Below are 23,936 nucleotides of genomic sequence, written 5' to 3'. Positions count from 1 at the left end.
ATTACTCTAAGTGGCAAGATTGTGGTTATCTTTAGAAAAGTGGGAGGATGTAGGACTTGGCAGGGGAAATGAGAGAGGTCTCTAACAGTGCTCTATTTCTTGACCTACGTGGTAGTTTTATGGGTTAATTTGCTGAGCTCTACATTTTTGTTTTGTATTTTTTGTGCGTGTTATTTCACATACATAAGTACACAAGAAGAAGCATTAGAAAAGAATTGTTATGCAAAGAGGTGAAGCAATTAGAGTTACTAAAATGATTGTTTTTAGGTTATTTCAGTTATAAGCCACATTCAATACAGTCAACATAGACTTTGACAGTGAAAGGTGCTGCATGGTAAAGTAAACTTGACTGGAAAGAAAAAATGTTCAACTGTAAAAAGGTATGTAAGCTATAGATCTTTATCACCTATAAATGTGTTTTGCAGAAAACAAGTTTTCATACTCGGTTGGGGGTTATTTTTAATCCTACATCAAAAATAAATGAAGAGAACACAGCTATTTCTAGAGGAATTTTGGCAGCTTTTCTTACACAGAAAAACAGCTCTTTGAGAAACTTTCTCGGGAAACTGGCAAAGGAAGAAACTGCTACAGCTATTTACTCTGGAGAGAAAATTAAAACATTCCTTACTAAGGTCAGTAGCTCTTTGTTTGAAATAATAAGTATGTGTTTCACGCATGTATTTCAAAAGTGTAATAAGTTAATGTGCTTGGAGATATGTTATTGAAAAACATCAGGTAATAAGCATAATCATTTGGGAATAAATATCCCTTTGAATGGGAAAAAGATAGATGTTAAATGATAGGATTTTGGGGGCCGGCCCGGTGGCTCAGGCAGTTAGAGCTCCATGCTCCTAACTCCAAAAGCTGCCTGTTCGATTCCCACATGGGCCAGTGGCTCTCAGCCACAAGGTTGCCAGTTCAACTCCTCGAGTCCCGCAAGGGATGGTGGGCAGCGCCCCCTGCAACTAAGATTGAACACGGCACCTTGAGCTGAGCTGCCGTTGAGCTCCCAGATGGCCCAGTTGGTTGGAGTGCATCCTCTCAACCACAAGGTTGCCGGTTAGACTCCCGCAAGGGATGGTGGGCTGTGCCCCCTGCAACTAGCAACGGCAACTGGACATGGAGCTGAGCTGCGCCCTCCCCAACTAAGACTGAAAGGACAACAACTTGACTTGGGGAAAAAAAGAAAAGTCCTGGAAGTACACACTGTTCCCCAATAAAGTCCTGTTCCCCTTCCCCAATAAAATCTTAAAAAAAAAAAAAAAAAAAAATTTTTTTTTTAAATTTTTTCTATGCAAAGAAAAAAAAATGTTTTTCTATGCAAAATAGGATTTTGCATAGAGGCATTTAACAAATCAAATTTCATATATTTCGACTACTACTTCATGGTTCTTGAAGTTGATATCCTTCTAGTTAGGATATGTACTTAAGTGAAAAATTGGGAGTTAAAATCCTCCGGTATTTCACTGAAGGAGTCCAATGCAAGCAAAATTTCAGATAGAAGATGATCTTCTGAAAGAAGCACTCACTAATTCATTCAAAGAATATTTATTATCTACCAGACAATGGAGATACACATACTTGTGAACAAGACAGAGTCCCTGCTTGTAGAGCTTACGTGGTAGTGGGAAAGACAAAGTAAGTGGTATTGGAAGAATAAAGAAACATGAGAGAGCAGGTAGTCTAAGGAATGCTCTTTTAGCTGGAGTGGTCATGGAAGGTATTTCTTATGCCCGAGCAGAGTTCTGAAGGAAATGAAAAAGTCTGTGAGAAGAATGTATCAGGTTCAAGAACAGAGCAAATCTGAAGACCTGGCACAGAGATAGTCTTGACAGGTTTGAGGTGTACGCAGAAGATCATTATGACCACAATAAAGAGAGAGATGTGGAGTATGAAGATGTGAGGTCAGAAACAACCCCAGATATTTCAAACACTCATAGGCCATAGTAAGGAACTGAAATTTTTTCTGAATATAATGGGAAGAGGCGAACAATCTTTAAAAGGATGACTCTGGATGACGTATGAAGATTTGATAGTAGGTACGCAGGAGTGGAAATAGGATGAATAAGTGGAATTCTATTACAATAATATAGGCAAGAAACTGGTGTCTTAAACTAGATAGCAGTGGTGGAGATGGTAAAAGGATTGATACATAATATTTGTTGTAACTGTGGTCAACAGGAATAGCTGATCATTTGTATATGACATGTGAAGATCATATCATAGAATTTTGGCTTGAACAGCTAGAGTTAATGGTGGTGTCTTTTTTTTTAAGATGAGAAGATTTGGACACATAGGGCTAAGTTGTACATGTTAAGTTGGAGATGCCTGTTGGACTTTCAAGTGGAGATATTGGGTTGACAATTGAGTAAATGGGTGTAGAAATCAATGGAGGGCATTTTTTTTTTTTTGAAAATCAATTTGAGGGTCATCAATATTATATAATTTCCAGCTATGAAACTGGATGAGATATCTCAGAAGTAAGGGTAAGGTGGAGAACAGAGGGACAGAAAGTTGAGCCAAGGAACTTTCCAAAATGTAGAGAAACACAAAAGGATGATCCAGTAAAAGAGACAGATGGAACAGCCAATGAGTTGGGAAGATAACCAGGAGATATGGTATTCTGGAAGCCAATTGGAGAAAGTATTCCAAGAAGGGGGACGATAACCTATGCCAGATGATCCTGAAATCCGGCTTCGTAATTGATCGTTTTATTTGTTAAGGTGATCATTGGTGGCTTTGATAATAACAGTTTCAGTGGAGTGATAAGCATAAAAGTAATTAAATTGAAGAGAAAATGGGAAATCAGGAAATAGAGGCATCACATACAGGTTTTTTTTAAAGAACTTTCTTATGTGGGGAACAGAGTAATGTTCTGTAGCCAGAATAGGACTTGAGGTCAAGGAAGGATTTCTAAATTTGGGAGATGTCACTTTTTTGTATGCTAATAGAAACAATTTATCCCAACAACCAAAAAGGATGCTATAGATGGAGGGGAGCAAAGTAGGACCAAAGTTCTTGAGTAGATAAGAGGTGTTGGATTCAGTGTTGGTCTTAAGAACAGAAATTGTTCACCCATTTTAACCAGAAGAAAGGCAGGATATGTGGGTACAGATGCAGAAGGGTAGATTTATTTTGTGGTAGCAAGATACTGAACTTCTGATTGCTTTCATTTTCAAAAGAAAGGTCATTAGCTAAGTGTTAGAGTGGGAGTGGGTGTTACTAGAGGTTTGAGGAAAGAGGAGAAAATATCAAATATTTTTCCATTCTGAGAGTGAGAAAGTGAATTCAATACATTAGTGTGGGAAGATTTCTGAGGGCCCACTTGAGGTTAATGACCATAAGTTGAAAGTTAGATGAGCATTGGTTGCATGTTTTTCTCCAGCTTTATTAACACTGCTTGGGTCCAGTTGCAGAGAAAGCAGAATTGTGTTTAACCAGAATTGAGGTTTTGCCAGGTGAATATACTGAGGGGAATCATTCAAGGGAGCTGAGCCTGGAAGGTTGATATTATAGTAAAGTACTTGGGTATAACTTGGTTGGGAGGAAAATTATAATATGGGGACGTATGATGGACCAAAAATAAGTGGAAGGGTCAGCGGACTGAGAGTGTTGAGTAATGGCTGGTTTGACGACACTGGAATGAGTGAGCTGGAAGGTCAGGACTTGTGGTCAGAGAGGGTCCAAGTGAGATGGAGATTTTAGTAGTAAGGAAGATCTAGGGCTGCACTGTCCAATAGTGTTGTTACTGGCTACATGTGGCTATTTTAAACTTTAAATTAAATTTGAAATTCAGTTCCTCATTCATGCCAGCCACATGTCACGTGCTCAGTAACCATTTGTGGCTGTGGCTACCTATTGGACAGCACAGGGGGAACATTTCTAGCATCACAGGAGCATCTGCGAGCTTGTTAGAAGTTCAGAATTTAAGTCCCCACTCTGATCTGCTGAAGGAAAAACTACATTTTAACAAGACACCAAGGTGATTTGTATGCACATTAAAGTTTGACAAGTACTGATCTAGAGAAGTTTGTCTTAGTAGGAAGATGTAAGTAACTTATTCGTGGTTTATTTTTGTGAGTGTCCATGTATTTTTCAACTCTGACTATGGGTTGCTTTTGTATTTTACAAATTAAATGCACTATTACTAAATTGTTTTGTAGGGTTGGTATAATGGGGTGAAATAGGTTATTTCTGTTTTAAACACTATTTTTATTGAGTGCACCAAAATGGAGATACTGAGTTCAGAATTTAATAAACATTTTATTTCATTTCTTGAATGTTTTATTTAAATTGATGTTTGCTAGCATTTTACTAATCAGTAATCTACCTGAAATTCTCAAAGAACGAATAGCAAACTTTATCTACTTGTAGCAAGAAGTACAAATAATATAATTGACTTGGCAAACAAAGATTCTTTTTTAAAAAAATGTGGTTTCAGAAGAAAATAGTACTTCTTCAAATCGTAATTTAGTATAATTTAAATTTTACAGTAATATATTAAAGTAGCCTTCATTAAGAAAATAATTTAATATAGTATTGACTGTTTTCTTATTTTTTTCATTCTCATACTTTAGGGGATGGATAAGAATGCTTTTGAGAAGAAATATAATACCATTGGAGTGAATATTTTTCAAACTCACCAGCTGTTCTGTCAAGATGTACTTAAATTGCGTCCTGGAGAAATCGGTATTGTCAGCAATGGGAAAGTAAGTAGGAAAAACAATTGCTCACTTTTTTCAATGATACTGTGAGACAAGGGTCTCAAAGCTTTTTCTGTCACAACACCTGATAAAACACATGCAAGCTCTAGACACTAGATAAAACACTAGACACAGCAGACAGGTCTCAGCTTAAGTAAAATGGGCGCTGAGAGTTTTGGTTTATGGCACAGTACCAGTCACTTAATCCCTTCCCCCATTGATGAGAATGTTGAATGCAGGTAAGGAAAAATATTCTTGTGGGAATAACTTTTGTTTAAATATAAGTTTAGAATAAACAAGTTAGGGGCGGCGGGATGGCTCAGTTGGTTAGAGAGGGAGCTCTGAACAACAGGGTTGCCAGTTCGATCCCCACATGGGCCAGTGAGCTGCACCCTCCACAACTAGATTGAAGACAATGAGCTGCCGCTGAACTTCCAGAGGGGCAGCCAGATGGCTCAGTTGGTTAGAGCGCGAGCTCTCGACAATAAGGTTGCCTGTTCAATTCCCACATGAGATGGTGGGCTGTGCCCCCTGCAACTAAAGATTAAAAATGGAAACTGGACTCGGAGCTGAGCTGTGACCTCTACAACAAGAATGAAGGACAACGACTTGGAGCTGAGGGGCCCTGGAGAAACACATTGTTCCCCAATAAAATTTAAAAAACAAACAAACAAAAAAAACAAGTTAATACACATTACATCATTGTGATTGAGAACCTCTGTTAGTAATACTAAGTGAAGAAAGTACATTGTGGCATCTTAATCTTCTCATAGCTTTCTCTGCAATTGATTGTTTAATAACAGCATGATATTTTTGTATTGAAGTATAAAGCAGTATTTATTAATATAACCTTTAAAAATCTATAAAAAACATCACTCCCACCATCCTAATAAAATTGATTAATAGTTTGTTTTACCTTATAACTCTTTTTTCTACTCTACAAAGCTATTTCTGTTTTTTTAATAATAGTAATTATCTCTATATATTATTTTATACTTTTATATCACTTTTTTTCCTTAATGCATCACACTTTTCTGATTAGAGAGTCTTAATAGACACGAAAAATTTGTGGATAATGTCCACTTATTAATATTTTTTAATATGATAATCTGGTTTTATTTCTCGGGAATGATTTAAATTTTAAAAAATTGAACCTGATGCTTAGATTTATTAAGAAATCAACTAATGCATTGTGTTTTACATATCTCTGCTTGAACTGTCAAATTACATCTATCTAAATCATCTTCAAAGCTCTGATACACTCTTAATGTTTTCTTTATTTTCTGCATTTTTATGAGCTCTGTTTACCTGCATGTTTTATTCCCATGTCATCATTCCATTAAAATTAAGCTTATTTACTTTTTCTTAGCTGAATCTATAAATAATAGGAACTGGAGAATAATGAGAGACCAACTTCCTGAAGCTTCCACAGGTCAAATAGATCTGCTTCAGTGTTAACAGTTTTTGAGCTGACTAATTGCATTATCTCCTAAAGGTAGTTAGACTCAGGCTCATCTATGTACAGTGCTATTTTACAAATTGGTGACAATGGTTGCCTTTATTATTACAGTAATATAAAGTATTTTGATAGCTATGTGAAAGCCCAGAAGTGGCATTGCTCTTTCTCTCTAACAATTGCTTTGGAAGGAAATGCAGCTTTTTAGAACAGTTTTAAAGTATATGGCTACCTTTGGCTCTGTCAGGCATTTTAAGAAATAAGAGAAAAAAAATTATACCAGCTATTTCTAGTACCTCGTCTTTTGATTATACATTATGGAAAAGGTACCCTGTGTTTTCTTTGTCATTGTTTAATACAATTCATATGTTTTTATCAATATTAGTGCTAACAAATATTAGAGTTATGTTCAACTTATTTCTCCTAGAACTATTCTCATTTTTCTTGAAAGTGACAAAATATTCAGATATTAATTTCTCACCTGCTGTGAACCAAACATTCTCCTAGATTCGGAGAGTACAGTGGTGAACAAACATGTTTTCAACAAATTCGGAGTTTACATTTTAGTGGGCAAATAGCATCCTTACAGATAGGATGTCATTTGGACAGAGAACCAAAGGAGGTAAGGGAGTAAGCCATGTCGAATATCTGGAAGAGGAAGGTTGTGGGTAGAGGGAACAGTGATTAGAAAGGTTCTGAGATGAGATCAGGTGTGTGTGTACTAGGAATAGCCAGCACCGAGAGTATTTAGGAGAGAAGCTCAGAAGTCTCTGGGGGGCAGATCAGTGGGGTTTTATAGGCAGTTTAAGGATTCCTGCCTTACTCTGAATGAGGTGTGAAGCTTATACCGTGTTTCCCCAAAAATAAGACCTAACCGGAAAATAAGCCCCAGCATGATTTTTCACGATGACATCCCCTGAACATAAGCCCTAATGCGTCTTTTGGAGAAAAAATTAATATAAGACCCAGTCTTATTTTCGGGGAAACACGGTAGTTCTGGACAGGGGACTGACATGATCTGACCTGTTTCTTTTGGATCTCTAGTGGCGATTACATTGAGAATAGACTGTAGGGGATCAGGAAACCTGTCAGGATAGTGCAGGAGTCCGAGTGAGAGATGATGATGGCTTGGACCAGAATGGCTATAGGGCAAGTAGTGAAAAGTAGATGTGGGGTATATTTTGGAGGAAGAATGAACAGGAATTCCTGACAGACCTGATGTGGGATGTGGAACTAGCAGAATGGAATTGTTGTGTATTCAGATGAGGAAGACTGCAGAAGTGGAAAGGATAAGACAGTTAAGTTCTGGACATATTCAAGAATTCTTTGTTCAGTTATGGACCTCCAAGTAGGCTTGTTGAGTTGGCAGTTAAACATATGACTTGAATTCTGGGGAGAGATTAGGGCTGGAGGTAGTATTATGTTAAATTATGTTGACGTTTTGTGTTGTTTAATAGAACATTGTAATTTTGATTATCCTTTTTGTACAACTGTGGTTTGAATACAAAAATATAATGTATCCAAAAATAAGTACCATGGTTTATGAGCTATAATGTAATACTTAGCTTTTACTCAGAGTAGTGCTATAAAGCACATTAATCACAGCAATTGTAGCAGGTAGTTATCATTCTGAATCAAGTAGTTTAATGCTTGAAATAATTCTGACATTTTAGAATCAATCTTCATTCTGAACCTGTCCAAATGTTTACATTTGAATTGGGACATAATCAAAGTTAAAATTGTTTATGCATGATCAAAACTGGGGAACGATGATACTTTTTTTAATTTTAATTTTTTTATTTTTCGATTACAGTTGACATTCAGTATTAGTTTCAGCATGGTTAGGGATTTATGTAATTTCTGAAGTGATCTCCCCAATAAATCTAGTACCTACCCAACACCACATATGGTTATTACAATATTATTCACTGTGTTCTCTAAGCTGTACTTGTGACTATTCTGTAAGTGCCGATTTGTACTCCTTAATCCCTTCACCTTTTTCACCCAGCCCCCCAACCACCCTTCCATCTGGCAACCAACAATAATACTTTTTTACTGCATGCCAAAGAATGAAGCTTACATATTTTAATATCAAATAAACCCTAAATAATGCCATTGCTATAATTATAATAAATTTATTTTTATCATGCTACATATTTACAAATTGCTGAAAGACATGAAGTAGAAGAGTAGGGAAACAAGCAAGACCTTTTTGGGTTTTTTTTAGGCCAGACAAATCTGTATTCAAATTCCAGTTGCACCATTAATTATATGACCTCTATGAAACTTGGTTTCTTCGTTTGTACAATGGGAATGGTAATAATCTGGTTTACAGAGTTGTCAGATTAAATATACTTTTATACGTAAAGCACATAGAAGAGCCACAGACACAGAGTAAATTTTAGTAAATATTAACTCCTGTTTTTAAATATTTGAAGGCTGTCATGGGAAACAGTGGGTACCTTTGTAGACTTGATTTGTGTTACACTCCATAAGTCAGTACAGAATCAAGGGCAGCTGATCAAACTTCACGGGTGGAGAGAGATTTTTACCTCAGTATGTGGATGAACAATGTAACAAGAGTTTTCTAAAATTTTAATGAGCTGTTAGGAGGTAATGCATTTCTGTTATAGCAGTTATTCTGTATAACTGGAAAATCACATTTCCAAAATGGTGTAAAAAAGATTTAAGCATGAGATAGTTTTATTGTACCATTACATGATTTTTAAGTTCCATGTTCCTTTTCCCAACTTGGACATAATGTGATTTTTTACTATTTAAGTTCCTGTGTTCTACAGATACTATATTCCACTTGAAATAGAAGAACTATGACACAGAAGAATCATTTTTCTCTTAGCTATTTGATGCTGGACTTACATAAGTGAAATAAAGTTTGTTCTCTGGTGAATTTAATCAGTGAAAGTAGCCATTTTGTTAATTTTTAAAGAAAATAATTTATTTCCTTATAGTGATCTATTAACGAAATTGCTCAAGTCACTAGAGGTGATACAGATAAAATTCATCTATTTTCCAGGCCTGTCCTATTCATAGTCCAAAAAGTATAACTTTGAAAGAGTTTTCAAAGTTACCTTAAAAATAATATCAAATCTTAAGGCAATAAATGTTTATATGTGTAGTTTTAGTTTTATAGTGCCCTTCTTTTTCCTGTTTTTTTTTAATTAAAGTTTATTGGGGTGACAATTGTCAGTAAAGTTACGTAGATTTCTGGTGTACAATTCTGTAATACATTATCTATATCTCACATTGTGTGTTCACCACCAGAGTCAGTTCTCTTTCCATCACCATCTATTAGACCCTGTTTATCCTCTTCTAGAGCCTCCCTTACCCTCTGGTAACCCCTAAACTATTGTCTATTTCTATGAGTTTTTGTTCCTTCATTTGTTTGTCTTCTTCTTTTGTTGTTTTCAGTTTTATATACCACACATCAGTGAAATCATATGGTTCTCTACTTTTCCTGTCTGACTTATTTCGCTTAGCATTATAATCTCAAGATCCATCCATGTTGTCACAAATGGTACTATTTCATCTTTTCTTACTACCAAGTAGTATTCCATTGTGTATATATATACCACAACTTCTTTATCCGTTCATCTATCGAAGGACATTTTGGTTGTTTCCATGTCTTTGGTTGTTTCCATTCCATGCTGCAATGAACATTGGAGCACACATGTCTTTATGGATAAATGTTTTCAGATTTTCTGGGTAGATACCCAGGAGAGGGATTGCTGGGTCATATGGTAATTCTATTTGTAATTTTTTGAGGAACTTCCACACTACCTTCCATAGCGGCTGCACCAGTCTGCATTCCCACCAATAGTGTATAAGGGTTCCTTTTTCTCCACAGCCTCTCCAACACTTGTTACTATGTCTTGTTGATGATAGCCTTTTTCATTTTTAAGAGCCATGTTTTATATTTAAGGTAAAACATGATTTTTGTTTAGCTACAATGGCAGCATTCCAGCTAATATCACCTGTGTTATGAGCAAATAAGATTCAAGAACTACATTTCATTAATTTTTAGAAATTATTAGTTGCAGAAGCAGATAAAGAGGATATGAGAAAATCTGCACCCATTTCATTCTGGTCTCTTTACTAAGAAAAAAATGTTCTTGTTGACATATTTTCTGGTTGTTTGTCATTAAGTGGAATTGTTTAATACATAAGACTATCTCAAGCCCACCTTCTTCTATATCAGGGCTTGTGTTCATAATATTATGATGATTGCATGTATTAATTTCCTCAGCAAATGTTAGTGGCAGTAGAGTGGATGGTGGTTGTGATAAAATAGCCATCCTGAGAAGTTAGGCACTGTGTTCTCCGAAAATAAGACTGGGTCTTATATTAAGGTTTGCTCCAAAAGATGCATTAGGACTTACTGTCAGGGGATGTCATCCTGAAAAAATCATGTTAGGGCTTATTTTCCGGTTAGGTCTCATTTTCAGGGAAACACGATATGTTTGCAGCTTCTCCCTCTGTATTTAGTGCTTTAAAGCTAACCTACATGATTGTACTGGGCTCCAAAAAATTTATACAACATCACTGAGGTGAAGATTGGTTGGCATTGTTAAGTAATTATGTGGTTGGTCTCTTGGTTTTTGCTCTTATGCCTTGCTTATATAGTAATTCATATCTACATAGTATAGACTACAATTTATAGGTGAATAGAAAAAATTGAAATTAAAAGATTCATGAAATGTAAACAATTGCTTTCATAATTTACTTGAGAATGAAAAGCTTTATGGAAACATTGTTTCAAAGTAAAACTTTCAAATGGAAATAATTTGTTACTTTTTTGTCACTTTGATTTTGGTGTTTATGCAAATGTTATTTGTACTATGAAAGTGAAAAAATATTTTTCTCTTGTTTTTGTCCTAGTGGATTTAGTAAATGATGGGATTAATAGTCGCCATCTGTTTAGTCTCTAGTCAGTTTTAGCTTAAAGAAATACTTATTTCATGAGAAAATTCTTGTTCCCATGGGTATCTTCTAGAAGATAGAGTAATTGCTTTTATTTTAAGTTCTTAGGACCCTTAGATGAAAATTTCTATGCAGAAGATTTCTACTTGTTGGAAAAGATAACATTTACTGATTTAGTAGAAGAAATTAAAGACATTGTTGAAAATATGGCAATGAACTCAAAAGAGTAAGTATTTAAAACCATAAGACCAGTTCAATTTGAAGTTTGGTGTTTTCCATCTAATTTCTTTTTAAGATTAGAAAATGTTTCAAATATATACACAAGTTGAGATATAATAAAAAATATAGAGAGTATAAAGAAATAATAAAAGACATCCATTTACTCACTACCACCAAACCATAAATGTTAATATTTTGTTTTATTTGCCTTGAATCTTACTGTTTCTTTTTTTCCCACCCATCTCAATCTCCTCCCTCCCCATGAGGTAACCATTTTCCTAAAGGTTGTATGCATGATTCCAGTATTTGTGTTTTTATTTTTGCTTTATATGTAAATATGCATTCAGTGTTTATAGTGTTAGTCGCCTTGACTTCTTTAGAGAAATGCTGTTATACTGTACGCTCCTTTTGCAGTCTACTTCCATAGAAGCTTTATATACATTCATTTACATTGAGCTAGCTTACTCATTTCGATTCCTTTTTAGTATTTCATGCTACAAATATACTGAAGTTCATTTATACAGTCTCACTGAGGTACAGTTAACTTTGCTTTAATTTTTTGCTATGATGGAAGTGCTATAATAAGCCTGCTTTAAATGGCTCCTTGTGCAATTTGTGCATTTAGAGTAGTGTTGTTACTGGGTTGTGGGGTATGCTTATCTTTATTTAGTTTTACCTGATACTGCTAAATTCGGTCCTTTAAAGTACTTGTAACAATCAGTACATCCTCCAGAAATGCGTAAGAGTTTCTGTTTTCCCAAGTCCTCACCAATACTTGGTGTTATCTGACTTGTTAATTTTTCCTATCTGATGTGAAATTTTGTCGTGTTTTAATTTGCATTTCCTTGACTTCTACTAGAATTGAGTATCTTCTGATATGATTATTTCTATTCATGCTTATTTTTTCTGTATAATACCTGTTCATATCTTTTGCTTAGTTATCTGTTGGGTTATTTTCTTCTTTTAGTGCTTTGTAAATAGATTGTTTACAATTATGTATACTAATCTTTATCAATTGTGCTAACAAGTATATTTCAGTCTGTGGCTTGGCTATTTACTTTGTTATTGTAAAATTTTATCACATACAAAAAGATTATCAGGGTTTTTCCCTTGTAGTTTGTCTTTGATATGTATAAGGGAGTGTGTGTGTGTGTGTGTGTGTGTGTGTGTGTGTGTGTAAGATGTATAAGAATTTTCCTTAGTCTGAGTTATAAAGGTACTCTATTTTCTTCTAGAAGTTTTATAATTTTGGTTTTCTGTGTGTGTTTATATCTTTAATTCTTCTTGGATCGTTACACTGTTCCACTGGTCTATTGCCTCATGACAATCCCACACTCCAGCTGTCACAACTTTATAATAAATTTTGATATCAGATATGAAAAGAGTCCCCCTTTTGCCTCTTCTTCAAAATTGTCTTGACTGTTTTTTGCTATTTGATTTTCAGTGTAAATATGATTAGGACCACTATAACAATTTCTACCAAAAACCCTCCTGGAAGTTTTGTGGCAATTTCTTTGAATTTATAGATTAGTTTAAGGAATTATCATCTTTATATAATATTGAATTATCCCATCCATTAAATATATACATATATTATTTATATGTAGCTATATAAATGTACATGTATAATACATATTTATAATATAGGGAATATATAACTGATACATGGTGTATAATTTATATATAAGGATATATATGTGAATAGGTAGGTTGGTAGACAATCACACTTAGTGTTCCTTTTAGGTCCTTCAGTGAAGCTTCATTTTTTTTTTTCCCATTAAGATGTACACATATTTTTTTTTATATTTTTTCCCTAATACTTTATACTTTTAGCTTATTTTGTAAATGGTATATTTTACATTACATTTTTAATTTTTTTCTGCTAAATTACAGGAACAGTATTAAGCTTCTATATTAATCTTCTTTGCTGGACTCTGCTTATTTTTTGTAACATTTTGCTAATACTAGAGCTCATGTTATTTGTGAATTATAAGAGCTTTATTCCTTAACTTTCAGTTTTTAAATATGTCATTTATATTTGCCTTCCTCTTATTTCAGTTTGCTCAGTTTAGTGAGAGATATATCTGTTTTACTGGTCTTCTCATATATATAGATTTAGGACCTGACAGACTCTCAATTATTTTTTTAATCAGTTTTAGTTCTTTATTATTTCTTTTTAATCTGTCCTTTTATAAACTTCTCAAGTTGGATTCCTAGCTTATTAATATCATGTTTTTCCTTACATACCCTTAAATTACAGGCTTGAAATTTCTCTCTAAACAGTTAGCTGTATAACATAAGTTTTGATATATAAATATTATGATTCAGTCCTAATATTTTCAAATCTCTATTGTGACTTTTTAAATGTTTTTTTTAAATACTTTGAAATAAAATATTGGATTCATGAAGGCAAATTATTTGTCTGTTTTTTTTTTTTTATCTCCTGTGCATAGCTTTGTGCCTAGATCTTATTAGGTACCCAGTAAATATTTATTGAATTAATAAATGAATAAAGTGTGTTTTAAATTGTTTTAAATGGCCCAGTTGATTTCCAGTTTGTTCTGAACTGTGATTAGAAAACATGGTTTAGGGACACCAGTTATTTGGTTTTTATTTCTCCTAATTTCATAAGACAACATTCTAATTTCATAAGACAACGTTAATTTTTTTATTGTTTCATGCTCTATTTTTAAAAATTCTCTAATTGTGTAGAAGATATTATATATGTCTATTAGGTTGAACATACTGTTTTTTTCAGATCATCAAAATACTGAATTTTTATCTGTCAGTTACTAAAAGAAGTTTGTTAAACACTACCAGTAAGATTGTGGATTTATTATTTAATTCTTGTACTCTTGTCAATTTTTGTTTTAAATATTTTGAGCTATATATTGTCATGTATACCCTCATTCAGAATTATTATCTTTCTAATGAATTATTCCTTTCATCATTATACAGATTACTCCTTTCTTAATAGTGATTTTGTCTTAAAGTCTGATGCGGTCAGATAGTTAAGCCACATCAACATTCTTTTTGGTTAATATTTTTCTGTTTTATCTTTTTCCATTCTTTACTTTCATTGTATCAATGCATCTTAAAGCATATGGCTAGGTATTGGAGGTGGTTATCTTTCCCGAACTGAAGTTCTGATTCTTACTCTTGAATACAGAATCCTGATCCAAATGAAACTGATGTCCTTACTTTATCATTTCGGCAATGATATGTTTTTAATTCATCATTTAGGAAATAATGTCAAAAGAAATTTATGTTTGTAAAGTAGTAAAGTAATGGCTTTTCGTCAGTGAAGAGATAATATCCGTAGTTATTTTCAAGTGTAATAAAAGAAAACTTTAAAAATATATAATTTTATAATTAAATAATTTAGGACTAGTATATGTTGAAAAGCATATAATTCAGTAATTGTTGAAATAGATAAATATAATGTTAACATTTCAGAGCTAATTTTTTTAACCTTGTTTGGTAAAACATATAATTATAGTTTTATGTAGGCTCAGGAAGCTATTTTAGCCACTTTAAAGTGACATTTCAAATGAAAATAATCACTAAAATCAATACCATTAAACTATAAAGCATCCCCTCTAATTGTCATAAGTTGTCACATGCACAGAAATAATGCTAAATAAGTTGTATTGTAATTAGAATAAATTCATATTCAGTTAAATCTGAACATATGTTAATGGTATGCATCCTTATTCTCATCCTTTCCAAGAGTTATATAACTAGGAAGGTAGAATTCTGAATGCCAAAAACAGAATCTTTGGAACCATTATCCCGAGGGGCACATAAAATCTTTTTCTCTAATTATGACTGATTCTGTTCTTAGAGATGTCTGCAGTCCTCAAGCAGTAGGTGTTGAGTTATCTAGTGCCCTTTCACCTCTTCAGTTCAAAATACTTTTCAAAAAGAGAGAAAAATTGACTGGGTAGCTGAAAATTCAGCAGAAAATTTAAGAAAAGGTTGTTTGGGACCTCAAAGGTTTTCCTTTTCTCATTTTCCACTTAGCTCATCTCAGTACATAAGTACGACTTCAGCAGTCAGCCCAGTTTAAGAAGCATGGGGAGCATGTTTGACCATAGATATTTCTTACATTGTGCCTATAGTTTTATATATTAGAGATTATGTAGCTGATAAATAAATACCTTTGTGAGAGAATAGGAATAGATATTATGATTTTGATTAATTCATTGAATACACGTATATGTTCATTAAGTGACCATTAAATGCAAAGATACAGTAGGTATTATTATTTCTTTTTAATCTTTTATATTTTTAATATAAAGTCCTACATTTCAGCACCTGTACTCCAGTAAAAAATGATCTAGAGAGAGATATTGACAAGATTCTAAACACTCTGAATCTAAATTTTTTTATTTGTAAAATGAAAGTGCCTATCTTTTCTCTTTTTTTCTTTTTTTTAAGGAAGTCTTCCATAAAGTTCAGCCAACACTTTCCCAGCATATTATTGAACATATAATACATTTTCTCTATCATAGATTTTCAAATTTGGTTATATTTAATCTAGGTATTTTATGAAATCTCAATTACTTTTCAAACTAATTTAAAACCATAAAAATCTGGGCTTCTTAACTATATTAAAAATTATTTGAAAGTAAATATCCTGTTATTTACTTTTTGTGTGTTTTGCCTTTCTTTCTTTGCTATGCTTTGACACATCAAATATTGAATTGAATGATTCACCATATTCTTATAGACTGTTGAGAACACTACTTATAAGTGTTTAAAGATTATATCAATGATAAGAAAAATTAGTATGATTTTAAAAGCAAGTCATTTTTAGATTGACAAATTCTACTTACTTGCAAGTTTGGGAGAAAAATCATTTATATAAAGTTTATTGGAGGTTTTTTAAATTAAATTTCCCCTTTCTCAGGGCATTAATTGTAGTATGAAATATGAACTTTTCTCTTCCTGAAAAACTAATACATTGTTTACCTTGTTTATCTAGCATGAGTGACCTTGTTATGAAAGTCGATGCCCTTGTTTCCTCTTTGCCTAAAGGTGAAACTCGGTATGATGTCACATTTCTTAAAGAGAATCATAGGTAAGAATGTAATAGTATTGTGTTTTTCTGTCACTGCATCCTGTACTCAATTATGGTTTCCATTTGTATTCATAATGTAGCAAAATTAAAGGAGAAATAAAAGTTCTATCTTAGGGATTAAATGTATTTTACAAGATTAGGAAAAGAAATTCCAGTTGATTGTATATTCTAGTAAGTAAAGGATGATATATATGGGATATGAAGTTTCAAATGAGTTATACCAAGTATGATTTGTATTAACTTTCTTTCATGCTCATGATCATTTGAAATTTTTGCAGTATCTTGGTAAAATCATCATAAATAATTGTATCTTCCTATTCTCGATGCATACTAATGCTAAATTCTCATTGCATACAGAATACTAAAGAATTCTGATTAATAAAATGTAGACATGTCCCAAAATGTGTTCTATGAAACACTATTTGGAGATGTTGACAGATACATTCTGAGGTAAAAACTGTTCTGTGGTCGTGTAAGTTTAGAGAACACTACATCCTTGGCAGGGGAGAAGTGGGGGCAGATTTTCAGTGTTCATCAATTAACAGTTATGAGATACGTAGTTAAGAAGAGAAGTTCATTTTTGGCTAATTAAGCAGTGGGGTAAGTTTTTTATCCATGGAACATTTTTTTTTGTTAAAAATTTATTATTTCATTAAAATTAGGTTTCTGAAGACAGCTATCAGAGAAATACTATTAGAATAGTAAACTAGTTTATAATTTCCTTTTGAAAGTTGAAGTAAAATTCATCAAACTCAATCTACATACAATTATCTGGATCCCCAGAAGGGAACCTGGCTTGTTGTTTTTAATTAAAGACCATTTAGAATTGGGGAAAAAAATCAATTAGACATTATGTAACTATAGACATGTTTTATTATATGATCTTTTTTAATCAGTACTATAAAACTAAATTGAGACAAATTACTTTAACATAAACTTAAAATGGCTGACACTTTTAAGTTTTCTGAATTTATGGTAGATGCAATCTTATGTTGCTTGTGTGTACTATTAGAAGATAAGACATGCTTTAACTCTAGAAAGTATCTTTTGAGGTGTCTTCACACATGTATAATATTGTTATTTTCAGGGAAAGCTTTCTAAAGAGAAATTATCTAACACTGTTGGGAGTGAAGTTTTCTCTCTCTTTTTTAAGATAACTGAGGTTCTGTACTTTTATGTATTTTAAGCACATCCAATGGAATTCTTTCTACAGACTTTTTTGATTTCTTAAATACCGTGTGCTGAAATAATTTAACACAGATTATTAAAAACTATCATTATAAATGTTAGTCACTGTACTGTTTCTTTAAGTTATGTAATACTTAGGGCATTCGATATATTTGGGACTATTTACTCCCTCATTAAATGTCTGAAACATTTGATCTTTTATAGTTTATTGTTATTTTAGTCTCTGCTTTCTTTATCTAGCTTTCACAACTATCAATGTGTACTGCTGCTTTTAAGCCTACGCTTTATTTTATAAGAGGGAAGGATATGGTGTGATTTTGTGACAGTGATTTGCAATTCCCCATTTTTTTTCTGTTTATTTATGGGTATTGGAATTCTGATTCCTACAAACTCGCAGCATTGTCAGTAGTCTGAGGGAAAAAACAAAGTAGCAGATGTCTATTCTACCTATAACATTTTATAAAGTATACAGGAAGTCACCATTTTTGGGTGCTATAGTATGACAGTAATTTGTAAAATTTTCACCAAGATAACTAAAGGAATTAACCATTGTAGATGGTCTCTAATTTAAAACATTGATTTCTAGCCCTTATTTCTAGCAACAATTATCCAACAGGTTCTGTTTCCTGACTCTGCCGTTCCTGTTTTAACATTAGTAAATCATATCAACTGCATATAAAATAAAATGTTTTTCATTGCTCTATGTTTGGAGGACCCATATTTGAAGTGAATTTTACATTAGCTTTTATTGAATTAATTGCTAAGAAATTGTTTTACTGCAAAAAATCTAGATGTTTATAGTCTTTCTTTGCTAAAGAAGATCTACATCCCTATAGTTTTACAGCTGTACGTTTTGATTTGGTAATCTTTTTGTAAATATTGAAAATATTTGCTTTATACATCTCAAAAAAACTGATTTCCTACATTATTACAGTGTTAAGACTAATTCAACTGGAATATATTGTACTTTTTGTTAAATATATACTTTTAACTTTTAATTACATTAAATATAGAATTGAGTATCTTCCACTGGCCTTTTCTGCGCTTTTAATTATTTCCTAACATTTTCATTTAAAGATTAGTCCATCTTTTAACTTAGATCAATGAAAGAAAAAATGGAAATGACAGAAAGGAGGAGGTGTGGAGAGTAGGACTGGGGTGAAAATTAAGTATGATAAATCTAGGGTTTTTTCTCCCTGAACTTACTTGTCTGTTATAATATGTTGGGAGGGGTTTACTACCAAATTTAATAAAAGTACTGAATAGTTAATTTTATAATTCTCAAATTTGAGAAAATATATTCAACGAACACAAAGGCATCTTGGTTTTATTTTTTACATATATGATGCATTAGAATTTGGGGGGCTTAAAATTATCAGTTTTCACTGTAATAGTATTGTTCTTTTCTTTTTAATGAAATTCATTGGGGTGACAATGGTTAGTAAAATTACATGTTTCAAGTGTACAATTCTGTAACATATCATCTATATATCACATTGTGTGTTCACCACCCAGAGTCAGTTCTCTTTACATCACCATGTATTTGACCCCCTTTACGCTGTTCTACTATTTCCTCTCCCCTTTGAAGATTTTTTTTTAAATCTTCATTTTTTAGAAATCTTGCTTTCATTTTCTCTAATTCTTGAGTTTTCTAATTTATTGAACATAGACATCAGAGTTTTAAATTTGCATTTTCTTCTGTAGACAACCAGGATTTTTTTAATCCAGTGAGACAGAAAGCAATATACAGCAATGTATATTGCTGAGATTAATTAGATTATTGAATGAACTTAATTGATAATTTTTCACTTTATATATTTTCTGTTTTTTCTAGCATTATAAAGATAAATCCTCAAGAAAATGATATGTTCTTTGATGTTATTGCTATTGTTGATCCATTGACAAGAGAAGCACAGAAGATGGCACAGTTATTGATTGTAAGATGATATTTTTGTTATACATTTTATGTATAGTTATCATAGTCCTTATTTGAAATTTATAATTAATCTTTTTGAGTCTGTTTTCAAATATAATTAAATAAATGTGATCTTGATTCTTTATTCCATACAACATTTGAAATAGATTGTCATACTTAAATGTATAAAATGAAATGATAAAGCTGTGCACAGGTTGTTGTGGCAATTCCAAAGTTAGGTGTTGCTATAAACTTAATTATTGCCTCCACCCCAAAATTCATATGTTGAATCCCTAATGCCCAATATGACTGTGTTGTGAAATAGGGCCACTTAGGAGGTAATTAAGGTTAAATGAGGTCTTACATGTTGGGCCCTAACCTAATAGTACTGATAGCCTCATAACGAGAGGAAGCAAGAAAGAGGGACCTCTTTCTCTTCTCACATGCACCAAGAGGAGGTCGTGTGAGCATACCGCAGTATGGCGGCCGCCTACAGGCCAGGAAGAGAGCCCTCACCATAAACCAACTGGCTAGCACTTTGATGTAAAATAAATGTCTTGTTTACGCCACCCAACCTGTGGTATTTTGTTACGGCAGCCTGAGGTCACTAATACAGAGGTCTTCCCGTCTTCATCCTGTCTTCACGTGTGAAGAATGGCTTCTGGAGAAACTGATGCCTAAGCTTAATTAATTGAAGTTTAAACTATAATAAGTAACATTAGCCAAACAGGTGAAGCCAAGGAAAGAGGGAATATGAAGGTTGTATTTAATAGTTTGGGTCACTGTAACAAAGGCCAAAGTAACAGTACCCTCAAAACCTAATTCTATTTCTCTCATCTCACAGTCCAAGTATAAGCTGCCTGGAGCTGTTAAGGCGGTTCTAGTGATGAGGGACTCAGACACCTCCTGGCTGGTTGTTCAGCCATCCTCATGAAGCAGCTTGTCTCTAGTGGTCTAAGATCATTTGTCAAGCTCCTAACATCATCTCTGTTACGCCAGCAGGAAGGGGGAGAACAAGGGCACAGCCCTGAAGCCGGACATAGTCCATCCAGTCACATCTTACCAGGATGTAGCCAGTCGTCTGACTACACCTAGTCACAAGGGAGGGTGGAGACTCTGCAAAAACCTGAAAATTCTTTCACTAAGAAAGTAAGGGATAATGAATATTAGGAGACAGCTAGCAGATTCTGAAAGGACCTTATGTGGCTTATCATTTGAAAAATTTAAAGGTTCGAGTTGTAATTCAGCTTTCAGTAGTTAAATTTGAACAAGCTAATTATTGGAAGGCTATATAGTTTTTCTAGGGATGTTCAAAATTTTGGTGTACTCCTGTTTGAAAAAATTACTCAATTCTTTTTTTTAAAAGACACATTGGAAAAATTCTCAGAACTGGAAACTGTTTGTCCTTTGACAGTTGACTTCACTTTCGGAAACAGGCAAAAGTAATTAGATACTAAGTCTGGTGAAAGATGTAAGTGGTCAGGCTGGGTCACACTGGTGTGTAGTCTATTGAAATTTCAAAATGCTGTTTCTCTCAGAAGTTAGTTCGCCCTACCGAGTCATATTGGAGAGGGGACTATAGACATCTATTATAAGTGTATTAGTGTGGACAAATGATTTTGGAAAGCCTTTGCCATTCTACCTATTTATTGTATAACTACCTCTTCCTTGTAAAACAAATTTTTTTTTAGTGTACAAATTCCTTATTCCTAAGGAGAGTCTACTCAGAAAAAAGCATTGCTTACTTCTGAAGCTTTTATGTAAAGGTAGAATTTAAAAATAAGAAATATGGGATTATACAGAAGTATAAATTACGGATTTGCATTCCAGTTTACATCATTGGTAAAGATAGCATGCTTCATTTCTGAGCAACTCAGTACTTCACATAACTTGTTATTTCTTCCTGTAAAGAAAATGTATGCTTATAAAGCATAGGAAGAAATAGTGTCTCATTTAACACTTGAGAGAAACCATGTCAGCGCCTTCCAATGTAGCAAATATGAGGAGTGATAGAAATGGGAATTGAAACTCAAAGCTCTTAAATCTAATTCCTCCTCAAGACTGCATCCTTTCTGCTCCATATATGTTTTTTTCTTCTCCTTTTACCTCATCCTTTGTTTTCTAACATCTTTCAAATCTTCACTGGCTTGTTTTGCCTATATAGAGATGGGGACTATCAAAATTAATAATTCTCCTACTTTTTGTGCTCCAGGGAAATGAAGAGAAAATAGAGTATTTCATCTGTATGTAGCCAAGAACTTCCTGTACCTTTTAGAATGTAGGTGAAATTCCAAAGGCTCAGGGCACCCTTGCCATTGTAATGAGGTTACCATTTTGCATTTGCAGGCAAGGTTCTAATAATTATTTTACTTGTTCTTTAATACCAAGGAAATTTATACTATGAAAGAAAGTCACCTTAGGCGAAAGGAAGGCAGCATAACCCTTTGGCAGTGAAATCAACTGTTTGGATTCAAATGTTAACCTCTCCTGTGAATTACTGTGTAGTCTTAGGCCAATTACTATTATACCTCTCTCTGTCTCAACTGTAAAAGTTGCTATCTAAGAAGGATACTATGAGGATCAAATAATAAATTCAGTGCCTGGTCCATAGTAAATGCTCAATAAATGTTACCTATTAATAGTTAATATCAAATATGGGAATTTTTTTCTCATAGGTACTTGGAAAGATTATCAACATGAAGATAAAGTTGTTCATGAACTGTAGGGGTAAACTTTCAGAAGCCCCTTTAAAGAGGTGAGTGAACATAATTTCATTTAGAAATATTTGCAAATACTAAACTGAAAAAAGGACCAAAATTACTGGACCTGTTTTTTTGTTGTTTCTTTTTTTTGTCCTTCATAAGATGGTTAACTGATATACATCAGAAGATTAGGCATAATTTATTAACTTTAATTGATGTAAAGTTGAAATAACCTAAGCAGGAAAATTGATTCAGTCTAATTGCAGAATTTATGTTTATCCATGGGTATTTTAGAAACTGTGATTTAGGAATACCTATTTGGAAATATGTAAGTAGAAAATAGATTGAATTACACTATTTTTGGTTTACCTGTACTTTCAATACTTCAGAGCTAAATTATCAAAATGATCATTTTATCACATTTATTATTCAGAGGTCTTCAGATGTAATTAGTTTAGAATAATCTTTCAAAGATACAGAAAATGTTTATTGTTATATGCAAATATTCCTCATTAATACTCTTCTGTTGAGTAAAACTTCTGTACTCATGGAGCTAACAGAGCTCTCGGTTAGTGGCTAAAATAAGATGATAGCTTTTGTTCATATTTAGAAAGAAATACAAAAGATAAACGAGAAGTATGACAATTGAATGAGATCACCCACTCAAGTACGAATCATCTCCATAGGATCTCTGTAAAGGTTTTGGATATGTAATAAAGAGTGGGAATATTGACTGTAACTAAGCATAATCCATTAGGCGGGAAACAACTTGACTTCTCATGTAGCAAGTTGATGCTTTGAGGGGTGAATAATACCGCACAGGACAAAAACTATTAAACGGTTCTTAAACTAAGAGTTAAACAGTCTCATTTACTCAGTAACATATTGAGCAAACTAGTGACACATTCATTCCCAGTCCTTTCCTTTTAGAATAAGTTCTGTCTCATCCTTCTCAGAGATGATGGAGGTTATGGGCAGGAATTCCCTCCGCTGCCTCTTACCTCCTGTACCTCCCAACCTTCCCATGAGGCAGGGGAAGAATGTGCTTTGTCCTCGTGTGTAATGTTCCCTCTCTGTTTTGATCCCATGATTTCCCATTTGTTCTGGATCCTTGCTTTATCGCATAGTCCCTTTATTCCGTATCTTTAACTTTTCTATTAGCCTTTTTCTTTCAGCCCGAAGAGTTCTTCAATTTAAAAAAAAAAAGAAAGAAACTGCTCCCATAATTTCCTGTCCTTTTAAAGGCCTGACTTTTCCTCTTCTCATCTTTATCACCTCAGCTTTTTTGAGGAGTGGTCATACCCCCTTTTCATCATGTCTCGTTCACTGTACCTCCCACTGCATTTGGCTTAAACTTCCTCTTTGCTGCTGAATTATTTTTATTTCATCACAGAGATTGCTTTTTGCATCATCCACGGAATACTTTTTGCTTGATGACATTTCCGCTGCCTCTGACAGTCCTGAGGACTTGTTTTGTGCCTGTACTTCATGACTGTCCTCTCCTGCGAGATCTTACCCTTCTTTTTTGGCTCTGCCTTCCTGCCGGAGGCAGCGTCGGACATGGTAGCCAGAATCCCTGCCTGCTGGGATTCCCGCTCTGTGTAAATTCCCCTTCAGCATGGACTGCACCTCGTGATTTGCTTCTAATGAACAGAGTCTGGCTGAAGTGCTGGGATGTCTCCTCTGCAATGAGATTATAAAAGGCTGTGACTTGTATCTTGCTGTCATTCTC

General features: G+C 33.6%; 1 protein-coding gene across 3 annotated transcripts in view; it reads left to right on the top strand.

Moving 5' to 3' along the window:
* Window positions 1-23,936, top strand: part of UGGT2 (UDP-glucose glycoprotein glucosyltransferase 2) — a 147,703-nt gene that overhangs the window by 82,533 nt on the left and 41,234 nt on the right. For 2 of the 3 annotated variants that reach the window (XM_033103726.1, XM_033103728.1), the window contains 6 exons: window positions 426-632; window positions 4,578-4,709; window positions 11,199-11,323; window positions 16,304-16,399; window positions 19,422-19,524; window positions 22,178-22,257. In XM_033103726.1, the coding sequence (XP_032959617.1) occupies window positions 426-632; window positions 4,578-4,709; window positions 11,199-11,323; window positions 16,304-16,399; window positions 19,422-19,524; window positions 22,178-22,257 (743 nt within the window). The remainder of the gene's footprint in view (window positions 1-425; window positions 633-4,577; window positions 4,710-11,198; window positions 11,324-16,303; window positions 16,400-19,421; window positions 19,525-22,177; window positions 22,258-23,936) is intronic. The other variant, XM_033103727.1, reaches the window with a different exon arrangement.

The sequence above is a fragment of the Rhinolophus ferrumequinum genome, chromosome 4 (assembly GCF_004115265.2).
Source record: "Rhinolophus ferrumequinum isolate MPI-CBG mRhiFer1 chromosome 4, mRhiFer1_v1.p, whole genome shotgun sequence".
NCBI classification, from domain to species: domain Eukaryota; kingdom Metazoa; phylum Chordata; class Mammalia; order Chiroptera; family Rhinolophidae; genus Rhinolophus; species Rhinolophus ferrumequinum.
Note: the sequence above shows the minus strand (reverse complement) of the source record. Positions and strands in the feature narration are given on the sequence as shown.